The 12,784-nt window shown below is 53.0% G+C and overlaps 1 protein-coding gene across 1 annotated transcript in view; it reads left to right on the top strand.

The window, feature by feature from the left end:
• The first annotated feature begins 6,494 nt into the window (after positions 1-6,494).
• The window catches only part of ANKRD33B (ankyrin repeat domain 33B), a 101,975-nt gene continuing 95,685 nt past the window's right edge, over positions 6,495-12,784 (top strand). The window contains exon 1 of the mRNA XM_052659116.1: positions 6,495-6,860. Coding sequence (XP_052515076.1) covers positions 6,495-6,860 — 366 coding nt within the window. The remainder of the gene's footprint in view (positions 6,861-12,784) is intronic.

Genomic DNA, 12,784 nt, shown 5'->3' with positions numbered 1-12,784 from the left:
CTTTCACTTTCAATCAAGATGGTCAGACATCCTCTTAGATTCGGGAGGTTAAAAAACTAGTAATAAATTAAGTTCCTACAGTATAGCACAGGGAACTATATTCAATATCCTGTGATAAGCCATAATGGAAAAGAATATGAAAAAGAATGTCTATATAGAAGAATCAGTTTGCTGTACAGGAGAAATTAATGCATTGTAAATCAACTATACCTCACACACACAAAAAAAACTAGTAAGACCTGGTCCTTGAATTTTGTGAATTCTCAGGTTATAAGAAGGAAGACAGTTTTGCAAAAAATTGTTGGAAAACAGTAATAGAAACTATTATAGGTGCATGGACAAAGGGATAATGATGGGGAAAAATAGGTATTTGCCCTGTTCCTACGGTAGAAGGCCAGGGTGGGTCATGTAGTCTTCTGCTGAGTAGTTCCTTGAATAGCTTTTTATATCACATATGACTCCCTAAGTTAACCTTAAAAATCCAACCACTTTTATTCAGATGAGGAGCCAAGACTTTTGTCCTTGAAGGAAACATGGCTTCTCTAGTTATACCCTTTTATCTCTAATTCCCATCAAGAGCAGGAGCAAGGCAGAAGGCTTGGCAGTGAGGAGCACACATGCACATACTTCTCCCAGATATTTACCCACAAGGGCAGAAACCCTCCTAAAAGAAAATGAAGTTCTTAAATGGCTACACCAGTCCCGATTACAGCGGGCAGGATCTCATCGCTGTCCACTGAATGGAGTTAGAGGCAGAGGGCGGTTAATCTCTTTAATGAGGAGAGCCAGAAATACACAAGAGGCTGCTCCTTAGATCTCTAAGTAGGTCAGATGGATAATCTGGCCCAGTCTTTCTGTAGATGGACTCCAGGACACACTAAGTTACTTCTATTTCATTGCTGAAACCATGCAAATCAGATGGGACTTGAACCAAGGGCTGGGGCTGGAACCTGGCCAAAACCCAGATTGGGGCTTGAAGGTGCAGTCTTTTTGTTGTAGTTGTTAAAATATTTTATTTACCTGTTTTATTTATTTGTCTGCATCAGGTCTTGTCTTGGCACAGGGGATCTTCATTGCATCATGCAGGACCTTTCATTTCGGGCCTTGGACTCTCTAGTAGTGGTGTGCGAGCTTAGTTACTCTTTACTTCCCCGACCAGGAATCAAACCTATGGCCCTTGTAGTGGAAGCACAAAGTCCTAACCACTGGACCATCAAGGAATTCCCCAAGCTCAGGCTCTTGACATCTTGCAGCAGAAAGAATTCAGTGAGAGACAAAGTGATAGGTAAGAATTGGATTTATTTAGAAAGATACACATTTCATAGACAGAATGCAGTCTATCTCGAAAGGCAAGATAGGCCTCGAGAGAAACACTCCACAGGGTGTGAACCCTCTCAGAAGGTGAGAGGCCTGGACATTTTGGGTGGTTAGTTTTTACGGGCTGAATACTTCCATAGGTGAAGGAGTGGGAGAATTGATTCTATTTCAGTGAAGGGTTGAGAGTTTTCAAGAGTTGGGATACCCCCAATTTTGGGCCTTTTATGGTTAGCCTCTGATGAACTGTCATGGTGCTGGGCTTCCCTGGTGGCTCAGAGGGTAAAGCATTTGCCAGAAATGCGGGAGACCAGGGTTTGATCCTCTGGGTAGGGAAGATCCCCTGGAGAAGGAAATGGCAACCCTGGTAGGCTACAGTCCATGGGGTCACAGAGAGTTGGACACACTAAGCAAATTCATTTTCACTTTTCACTTCACGGTGCTGGTAGGGGTGTCATTTAGATGCTAATATATTATAATAGAGGCTTGCTTGTTGGATCAAATGGTAAAGAATCTGCCTGCAATGCAAGAGACCCAAGTCCGATCCCTAGGTCAGGAAGATCCCTGGAGAAGGAAATGGCCACCCACTCCAGTAACTTTGCCAGGAAAATTCCATGAACAGAGAAGCCTGGCCATGGGCACATGAGTGCATAATAAGCATAATGAGTGCCTATTATAATGAGCGCCTATTATAATGAGCGCCTATTATAATAAGCATGTGATGAGGCTCACAGTCCGCTGGAGGTTGAATCTTCCGCCATCTTGGACCTACTTGGTTCTAACCAGTTTTTGCCATGTCTTCATGGCTGTGTCTTTCTTCCAAAGGTTGTGCCCACCCTCCTTGCCTCCTGTTTCAGGTGCTGAAATAAAAGCACAGAATGTAAAATCTGCGAGTTAAGTTTTATCGAGAACTTACTGAGGATACAGTCTGGGAAATAGCCTCTCAGATAACTCCGAAGAACTGCTTTGAAAGAGGTACGGAGTGGTACAGGAAAGTGCTGGTCATTCAGTCATGTCTGACTCTTTGTGACCCCATAGCCTGTAGCCTGCCAGGCTGCTCTGTCCGTGGAATTCTCCAGGCAGTACTGGAGTAGGTAGTCACTCCCTTCTCCAGAGGCTCTTCCTGACCTAGGGATCAAACTTGAGTCTCCTGCATTGAAGGCAGATTCTTCTACTGTCTGAGGGACCTATATGTATAATTTGCTGGAAAAAACCATGGAACTGAGCGTCAAAAGATCACTGTGAATCACAAAGAACAGACATCTCAAATTAACGAGTTTAGTGCTTTTTTCTCTGTATGGAAAGATGCAAGAATCTAGGATCATGGAAACCTTTCCTTAGATGTGTATCTTAACCATCTGGGGGCAGATATCCAAAGCACAAATTTTTTTTTCCCTTTCCATTCTGAATTCCCCTGTCAGTGGGTGACTGCAGTGCCTTATGACTTGACCCTTGTAGAACTGGAATAGCCAGCAACATTTTTTTTTCTTTACAGATACAGTAAGAAAATTCTGGGAATATCCTAAATATCAAGACTAGGAGTTGGTCAAATACAGGTGTAACTCAGTCAAGATCTAGAACTATTACGATTGCAACTCAACAGTGGAGATGTCATCAGAAGTCAGTTTGTCAGATAGCACAGTCTGCACTTTATCCCAAGGTGCACTGCCTTCCAAGAGAAAAAACGAAAAGCATTTGTCATTCACGTCACGTGGGTAGTTCTCTTGGCAAATAGGGCAACACATTTGGAGCACCTGATGCTGCAGAGTAGTTTATGTCATGTGGCGAATGGAGACTCTAACTTTCATAATAATGAAAGTCAACAGTTACTGCCTGCTAAACTTCAGGCATATGAAATGCTTAAAATCATTCTGCCATTTGTTCCATTCTAGAGGTTGGGACCTTGGTTATTTGATGAGCAATGAACTCACCTGCCAATGCAGGAGACATAAGAGACGTGGGTTTGATCCTTGGGTTGGGAATATCCCCTGGAGGAGGGCATGGCAACCCACTCCAGTATTTCTTGCCTGAAGAATCCCCATGGTCAGAGGAGCCTGGCAGGCTGCAGTCCGTGGGGTTGCACAGAGTCTGAAGTGACTAAAGCGACTCAGTGCACACGCATGCACGGGGAGGGTTCATGCATGGCTCCACCATGAGGTCATCTCACTTTGCTTTCGAAACAAATTTTGTGGGGAGTGTGCCATTACAGGTGCATTCAATTTTCAGTCTTCAAATACACTGTAATTTTTTAAGACCTTCCTGTTATAGCTATTACAGTTAGGTGGCCTCTTTGAGAAATATAACTAAAATAGTGAATCTTTTTTCTTTTAATAGCCCAAGGACAAATTGTTCAACTGAATCAACTAGCTGTTTAATTGCCATACATATATAAAACTATCACAACATTGTCATTTGGCTATACCCCAATACAAAATAAAAAGCTCAAGAGAAAAACAATAGAATATTAATATTAAAAACAAACATCATCAATCAAAAGAATTGAATTCAGCTATTCCATTGAAACTTAACTATCTTGGATCAAATACTGTTCTGTAAAATGTTACCTATTTAAGAGTTCTCCTGAGTGTGTTGGCAGTTTTGATAAGCTGCTTTCTCCTTGGGTAGATTTTGTACGTATAATGTTGACTTAAAATCCCCAAGGCCTAGTTGATTGTTCTCTCATAACACAGCATCTCTTGTCTTTGTGGTAAAATGGGAGCATTTCTAAAAGGGAAAACCAGTTTGGTTTGGAGTTGGATCCCTCACAAAAGGCTAGTTTTTATTTGGAGCTGGCCATTTCAGAAGTTTACCTTTAAAGGTTACATCATGTAGTGATATTTGCAACCGAATTTCCAAGGAAGGAAAAGAGGAAGTGGTGAACTCTGAAGGTAGAGCTTAACTTTGGTGGTGAAATACCCAGGGATGAGGACTGAGGGGTTGCCCACTCCTGGGAGTCCACTTCCCCACTCCAAGACCACAGCCGGGGGAAGGCTCCTGCCCCATCCCCGGGGACCCCCGACCTAGCCCTCTGCGTACTTGGATACCACACAGCTGGCCTGGGCTGAGAGGCAGGGAGGGTTAGCAAACTCATCTCTCTGCCTGGGCAGAAGGGGAGGGTCACTTCAACTTGTAAAAATCCCCTGACTTCATTTAGCCTCTGGAAACACCAAAAACAGCGGTCAGTCTTGAAAGGTGGAAATTTCCAGTGGGGATTTATGTAAATATGGCTACTTAGAAAAGAAAAAGCGAACTCTGACCCGGGGTATTTTTGGCTTCAGAAAGAAAGCCCCTGGCTACAGGAGGCCGGGCGCCCGGGTTCACTTTCGGCTCAAGGCTCGCTCGGGCGTCCATCGCTCCGGTCCGCAGCCCCACCCCGTCCTGCCGACCTCGGGGATGCCAGGTTCCCGGTCAGCGCGGAGGACACTGGAGGCCTCGGGGATCACCACCGGCGCGTCGCACAGAACGCCAGGGCTTCAAGATGCAGAGGCCTAGGCAGTTGGAACCTCACTCAGGCCCCGCCAACCATCCCCGGTGGTGTCTTTGACCGCGTTCCCCACTGTGGCGCTCAGCCTGCCGGTCCAGGCCTGGGATCTTCTAGTTTGTCCCCAGCTCCCACGGCCGCCCAGTTTTGTTCACCTTTGCTCCCCGAGGGCCTCTCAGGCGCTGGCACCTGGTAGGCACGCTGTCCAGAGCGGTGGAAATTAAAGAAGGAAAGGAGAGTGAAGAGACAGAAAGAGGCGCTGTTTCACCCGTGGGCTCCGCGTCCGCCCCTGGACCTGAGGTGCTTTCTGTCCAAGATGTGACGCCCCGCGACGGTCCCAACCCTCATGGCACATCTCCCCCATCCTAAAAGCTCTTTCCATGAGGATTTGGTCCACGGTCCCACGGTGCGTCCTCCTCTAGGAGGTCAGAGGCTCCCCGCGGCGGGTCCTCACCCCCTGCGCTGGGACCGACGGGGCGGGGTGGCCGGGGTAGGCCAGGCTCCGGCCCGGGGGGACCAGGGTTGGGGGCGTTCGGGGATGGGACCCGGGCCGTCGCTGCGGGCCGGCTCTCTGTGTTTGGCAACCAGCCGCGGAGTCTGAGCCGGGGTGGTGGCTTCTGCCCGTGAATCCGTCTCGACTCCGCAGATAAAGGGACCCCGGCCAGGGGTGAGGGAGAGGGGAACCCTTCGGGCCTGGAGCCGCCCCTTCCCACCCAAATGTCATCCCCCCCAACCCCGGCGGCTCCAGGACAGCGGCTCCGAGGCGATCGTTGAGAAGCCATCTGAAAGGGACCGCTGACCCGGGTCCTCTCCCGGGTCCCCCGCCCCCCCTCGGCCTGGGATGTCCCCGGGGGCAGCCCGGAGCTCCCGGTTCAGAGGAGCAGAGTCCCCAGCTGGCCACCATCTCCCACTCATCCACCCGTCCTCCGTGCCCAAGGCCGTCTTAACCCGGGAGCGAAGTTGGCCTCAGAGCCCAGACTCCCAGAAAAAATGCACAAACAGGCTGGGTGTCTCGGACACTGAGAAACTGCCCACCTCCCAACCCTCTCCCCACCCCGCCACCCCAGCCCGCAGGCCTGACGCCCGGGGCGGCTCCGGGCCCAGGGATTTGGTGTTCCCGACTGCTGAGCCCGCTGCATCCTCCGACCCCCACCTTCACCCTCATCCCGAGAGCAGGGGCGGGGCCGCCAGCCACGAGGGCGTTCGGGTTCTTTAGTTGTCGCTTCTGGTTCTCCCGCGTGCGCATTTCTCAGCTCCCGGGCACAGCAGCCGGCTGCGCCGAACCCGCGGGGCCGAGGCGCCCCCTGCTTAGCTCTTAACTTTTGCCAGGATCGCGCCGGGTTCTGCGGGGTGGGGGTGGGGGGTTGGGGGGGGTGCGGCGCGGGACCCCGGGGCGCGCGCCTCCTCGGGCTCGGCCACCCCCGCCCGCTTCCCGCGCGGTCCCCGCCCGCGCCCGCCCGCGGCGCTCGGAAAGCCCCCGCGGCTCCTCCTACCCCCGAGGGGCTTTCTCCAGCCTCCGGTGTGACTCGAGTCTTGGAGCGCGGCCGCCCGGCGCGCGTTTCCGCCGAGCTGGAGCGCGCAGAGCCCTCCTGCTTTTCTGGGGCCGCCGGGGACAAGGGGCGGTGACCTCGGTGCGCGCCCGGCGTCCCCGGCTCCCGGCCCGCTCCCCGGCCCCCCGGCCCGCGCCCCGGCCGCCGGCATGGTGCTGCTGGCCGGGCCCGGGCCGGAGGGCGGCGGGGCGCGCCGCGTGTCCCCAGAGCCACCGTCCCCACCTCGGGACGCGCAGGCCGGGGAGGACCCAGCTGACTACGAGGAGTACGAGGACTTCTCGAGTCTGCCCGACACCCGCAGCATCGCCTCGGACGACTCCTTCTACCCTTACGGAGATGAGGAGGAGTACAGCTCGGTGAGCGCGGAGAGCGCTCCGGAGGCCGTTCCGGAGGGCGTCCCGGAGGTGGCAACCCTCCTGCGCGCCGCCTGCGCCAACGACGTGGGGCTGCTGAGGGCGCTGGTGCGGCGGGGGCCCAGCGCGGAGGAGGTGCAGGAGACCGATCGCAACGGCCGGGTAAGAGCACGCCCGCGCGGGGTTCGGGGCCCCTCCGCCCTCCTCGGCCCCGGCCCGGCGATGACTTTGCCGCGGCCGAGAGCGCGGTTTCCCGGCTCCATGGGAGCGCGGCGCGCCCGGCGCCCTGGGCGGCCTGCCCATCCCGGCCCGGAGGGAGCCGCACAATTGCTCCGAGGTCACAGCGCCGCGGGGACCGTCGCCAGACCCGCGTGCTCACCGCAGCCCCTTCTAGTTTCCCGCCCGCGGAGTCTTCCGATGCTCCCCTGGGGTCCGCGCTGGGATCTGAGTTGGGGCGTCTCGCGGGTCCCTTCACTCCGGGTCCCCTCTGACGGTCAACCCTCCTCTCCTGCAGGGGAAACTCCTTCTGCAAAATGCCCCAGTCGCCCCCAGTGCCCCCAGGGTTCGGCCCTCTCGCTGCCCCTGCGCTTTGCCTTCCATGCCCGAGCGCGGATCGGCTTCTGCTCGCCTCCCGGGTTCGGAGTTGGTTCTGGGACGCCCTGCTTCCTCGCATCCCTCCCTGTGCTCAGACGCGGCCGCGCCCGGTGACCCACGCGGTGGCCGGACAGCGCGATCTCCGCCTGGGCTATCCGCACGGTCACCGCGGAGAGCCGGGGGCCATCGCGCGCTCCCCTCCCCCGGGCAGGTCCCCGGAGGGGAGCACAGCTGGGCGGCAGGAGCACAGCCGCAGGGCAGGCGGGCGTGGGGGTGGGGAGAAGCACGAGGGATTCATGAGTCATGACAAGACTCAGGGACGATGAGAAACACTGAGAAAAAAAAGAAAGAAAAAGTTGGCTCGAGAAAGACTGGCTCTCGGAACGCAGCCCACCAAAGCCGCGGGAGGAGACAAGCCGCAGGGTGAGCGCAGCGGCCAGGTGCCCGGGGTCGGTGCCAGGGGCGCCGTCTCCCTGCCTGTTACTGTCCCCGGGTCCCGCGGGATGGGCAGTCTCTGCCTGGCGGGCAGCCAGAGGAAAGGTGCCTTTGCTGGGGAGGTCCCACACTGATGGGAAGGATGTGCGTCTCCTTGGAAACCGGCGGAGCCGGGTGCCTTTGGTTTATCGCGGGGCCGGGGAGGGGGACGCGGGGGTGTTCCTCCTCTGCCTGTGGTCTGGGCCCTGCTCAGGCAGACTGGAGCTCCTGCAGGTATGGTCGAACTTGACACCGCAGTTGAACTTGGGGAGGGCTTTCCGCTTGATGTAATGTGTCCGGTGGTGCTGGCTCCTAGATCCCGAAGGCTCCCAGAGCTGGAGAGGGGCCCGCGTGGGCAGCATCACCCCGGTGACCCTCGGACACCCCGGGGATGCCTGCACCCCAGCCCTCCCTCTGGCCGCCAGGCGGCCCCGGCTGACTGTGCAGCTCTGCTTTCGCTTTTACCAAGGTGACTTTTCACAGATGTTCACGGGAGACCTGTTTCCTGAAGCTGGTAACCGGGGGCTGCCTTAAAGGAAGCCCCACAAGGGTCAGGAAGGGTCAGGGATGGGGTGGATCTCTCCCTTGTTGGAGGCCGCTTGGGGTCTCCTGGGGCCTGGGTTGCCCAGCCCCCACTCTGGGCTCCACTAGGCTGTGCTTTGTTGTGTTTCCTTTGGGGGCAAAAGAGAAAGTTGGAAAGCAACTGCACTGGAGACCACCGAGGACCACGTGAACCATCCCCAAGGGGCTTGGGTCTGTCGCACTAAGTTTAGCCGCCTCTTGTGAAAGCCTCGAGGGCTTCCCTGATAGCTCAGTTGGTAAAGAATCCACCTGCAATGCAGGATACCGGGGTTCGATCCCTGGGTCAGGAAGGTCCCCTGGAGAAGGGAAAGGCTACCCACTCCAATATTCTTGGGTTTCCCTTGTGGCTCAGCTGGTAAAGAATCCGCCCGCAATGCGGGAGACCTGGGTTCAGTCCCTGGCTTGGGAAGATCCCCTGGAGAAGGGAAAGGCTACCCACTCCAGTATTCTGGCCTGGAGAATTCCAGGGATTGCATAGTCCATTGGGTTGCAAAGAGTTGGATGTGACTGAGCAACTTTCACTATGAAAACCTCTCCCTCAGTGCAGAGTCAGGGGTGGCCAGCTCCGGTCTCTCAGCACCTCTCTGCCTCAGTTTCCCCACTATGATGTGGGGCTGATGGCAGCTTCAATCTGCCAGGCTACTGAGCACTAGATCCCTAGCACACAGCTCTCTGATGTGGCCGTGTTTACTGTCTTGCCCTGTTTTTCACTCACTTACCTTCTCCATCCTCCAGGTTTTTTTTCTTTTTTCTTTTCTTGAGATCAGGCAAAGCTATTTTTCTTTGTGCTTTCCCCCTTGATTACAGAGTCTCCCTTCATTTTTCTGCTCTGAGCCTCCTCTCTGCTCCCCACCAAATCAGGATGGAGAAATGGCCCACAGCCCATCAATGACAAAGGCTCACAGCCCATCAAGCCCTTTTATCTTCTGATCAGAAGGAGCGGGTACTGTGTTCTGGGCTTTGAGGGGGTGAGGTGAGAGCTTCTCTTCTTCCCGGTGGCTTCTTGATCCTGTTATCAAACAGCCTCTGTCTTTCTGAAGCACTTTGAAAGAATGAAGTGTCACAAGGGCCAAAACACAACCCTGTAGCAGATGGGGTAGTGAGTCACTGATGAGCATTCACTGCAGACCTACTGTGTGCCAGGCACGAGTGGGCACTGCAGAGTCTCCTGAATCAAACGGTCTCTGCCTTGAGTCTTCACCTTTTAACTGAGGAAGATCTCAGAGTGATAGTACCCAGTGCTTAGAGAGTACTAGCACCCAGTGCTTAGAGAGTACTAGCGCCCAGTGCTTAGAGGGTAATAGCGCCCAGTGCTTATAGCCAGAGGCAGGATGTGAGAGGAGCTCTACAGAAGTGCAGAGCAAATGTTTTGGAAAGCTGGACCTGAGGACAATCAGGGAAGCCAGTGAAGGGCAACTTTGGAGGTGGTGGTGGGAGGACCTTCTAGGCAGCCAGATGGCACCAAGGCAGTGGTCGGTCACGGTGCGGGACAATGTGGTCGCTGAAGCCAGAGGGGCTTTCCGGGGCTAGCTGCTGAGGGGCCGGCCCGGAGCCGCTGGTTAAGAGATGGGAAGCTGGGAAATCTGGTTCCAGCGGGCTCATGTCCGGCCTCGGGGCTGTGATATCCCTCCACACAGGGCCACTCGACTCGGCCGCTCACAGCCTTCAGCTTCAGGTCTTCAGGGCGTCTCCTCAGGGAAGTCTTTCCTCCCATCCCCAGCCAAGCCAGCAGCTCCTGGAGCCAAGGGAGGACAGTGCGGGTGTTCAGCAATTGAGGGCTGCAATGGGAGGTAGGGTGGGCATTCGAGAGAACAGGTGACGTTCTGGCAAAGACGTAGAGAAGACGGCTTCCTTGGTGGCTCGGGGGTTAAGAACCCCCCTGCCGATGCAGGGGACACGGGCTGATCCTGGCCCGGGAAGATTCCGTACGTCATAGGGCAGCTAAGCTCGTGTGCCACAACACTGAAGCCCGAGCGCCCTAGAGCCTGTGCTGTGCAACACGAGGAGCCACCTCAGTGAGAAGCCTGCGCGCTGCAAGTAGGGAAAGCCTGACTGTAGCCATGAAGACCCAGCACAGCAAAAAAAAAAACAAAAAAAAACCCCCAAACCGGAGTCACATTACTGAAAGCGAAAAGATGCAGAGAAGAAAACTCGGGAAGAGCACTTCAGGAAGAGGCACAGCAAATGCAAAGGTCCTGAGTCCAGAGATGTTCAGGGGCTGGTCTGTGATCAGCAGCAGTAAAAAGCTTATGGAAAGCCTGAGCGTTTTTGCTGGAGGAGAAGGGAAATTGCATTAAGTAGCAGACTACTCAGGCCTTCCTGGTGAGTCACTGGTAAAGAATCCACCTGCCGATGCAGGGGCCGCTGGTTCCATTCCTGGGCTGGAAAGATCCCCCAGAGAAGGAAATGACTATCCACTTCAGCATTCTTGCCTGGGAAATCCCACAGACAGAGGAGCCTGGCAGGCTATACAGTCCATGGGGTCGCAGAGTCGGGATAAGACTGAGTGACTAGATAACAACAACTGAACTGCTCACAGGCTGCAGATAGCAGCTTCCCAAAAGGAAAATGTCTCTAAAGGCTTTTTAGGGGTTTGTGTTGATTGAACTGTCGATCTCTGGTCCACTGAGAAGAGAGTTGCCAAGGTGAGAGAAGTTTCATTTGGCTGGAGTAAACTAAGGATCAGACTTATTTTGTTTAAGAAGGTATGTTCTGGGGACTTTGCTGATGGTCCAGTGATTAAGACTCCAGGTTTCCAATGCAAGGGATAAGGGTTTGATGCCTGGTCAGGGAACTAGATACCCTGTGCTACGCTGCATGGCCAAGAGAAAAAAAAGGTGTGTTGTTTCCTGGTTCCTGAGATCCGGTAGAATTTTGGACCTGCCTCAGCAGAGTCTTCTTCTAAAATATTTATTGTTCTAAAAGGATTGCATAACTGAATATGCAACATGTAAATATTTGTCAAACAATCCTTCAGAAGTATTCAGAGTGTGCTCTGCTGTCTTGTAGGTTTATGCTTGTTTTGTTCCCGCTGACTCGGGGACAATTCTCCTTCTTAATTCTTCACTTCTCTTCTGAGGCAAGGCCCTGATGACTCTGCAAAGAGGACTGCAGCCAAAGGAAACGTTGGTGCTGTGTTCACTGTTACAGAACGGCGGCTTGAATGTCAGACAGCTCTTGAACCAGATTAGGCCCAATTCTGCTACCTTGAAAATATTGTACTCCTTCCTTTAAAAAAAAAATTAAATTTATTCAAGTTATGCCACGTGGCTTATAGAACTTAGTTCTGTGGCTAGAGATTAAACCCGGGTCCTCAGCAGTGTAAGCCGAAGCCCTAACCACTTGACCACCAGGGAAGCCCCCTCCTCTCTTGATGGGATTCGTCTCTTACATGTCTAAGTTCCAGTTCCTCTTGCTGAAGTGTTTCAAAGACCCCTTCACCCATTTGCTTAATTGGCTCAGAAATGGCTGCAGTCACCATCTGCAGTGATTTTGGAGCCCAAGAAAATAAAATTTCTGTTTCCATTGTTTCCCCATCTATTTGCCATGAAGTGATGGGACCAGATGCCATGATCTTAGTTTTTTGTATGTTGAGTTTTAAGCCAGCTTTTTCACTCTCCTCTTTCATCTTCATCAATAGTCTCATCAGTTCTTCACTTTCTGCCTAAAGGGTGGTGTCATCTACATATCTGAGGTTATTGATATTTCTCCCAGCAATCTTGATTCCAGCTTGTGCTTCATCCAGCCTGGCATTTTTCATGATGTACTCTGCATATAAGTTAAATAAACAGAGTGACAATATACAGCCTTGACATATTCCTTTCCCAATTTGGAACCAGTCTGTTGTTCCTTGTCCAGTTCTAACCGTTGCTTCTTGACCTGCATACAGCTTTCTCAGGAGGCAGGTCAGGTGGTCTGGTATTCCCATCTCTTGAAGAATTTCCCACAGTTTATTGTGATCCACATAGTCAAAGACTTTGGCATAGTCAATAAAGCAGACGTAGGTGTTTTTCTGGAATTCTCTTGCTTTTTCAGTGATCCAGCAGAGATGTTGGCAACTTGATCTCTGGTTCCTCTGCCTTTTCTAAATCCAGCTTGATTATCTGGAAGTTTGCGGTTCATGTACTGTTGAAGCCTGGCTTGGAGAATTTTGAGCATTACTTTGCTAGCGTGTGAGATGAGAGCAATTGTGCGGTAGTTTGAACATTCTTTGCCATTGTCTTTCTTTGGGATTGGAATGAAAACTGATCTTTTCCAGTCCTGTAGCCACTGCTGAGTTTTCCACATTGAATGCAACACTTTCACAGCATCATCTTTCAGGATCTGAAATAGCTCAACTGGAATTCCATCACCTCCAGTAGCTTTGTTCATAGTGATGCTTCCTAAGGCCCACTTGACTTCGCATTCCAGAATGTCTGGTTCTAGGTGAGTGATCA

This window comes from Budorcas taxicolor, chromosome 20, assembly GCF_023091745.1.
Source record: "Budorcas taxicolor isolate Tak-1 chromosome 20, Takin1.1, whole genome shotgun sequence".
NCBI lineage: Eukaryota > Metazoa > Chordata > Mammalia > Artiodactyla > Bovidae > Budorcas > Budorcas taxicolor.
Note: the sequence above shows the minus strand (reverse complement) of the source record. Positions and strands in the feature narration are given on the sequence as shown.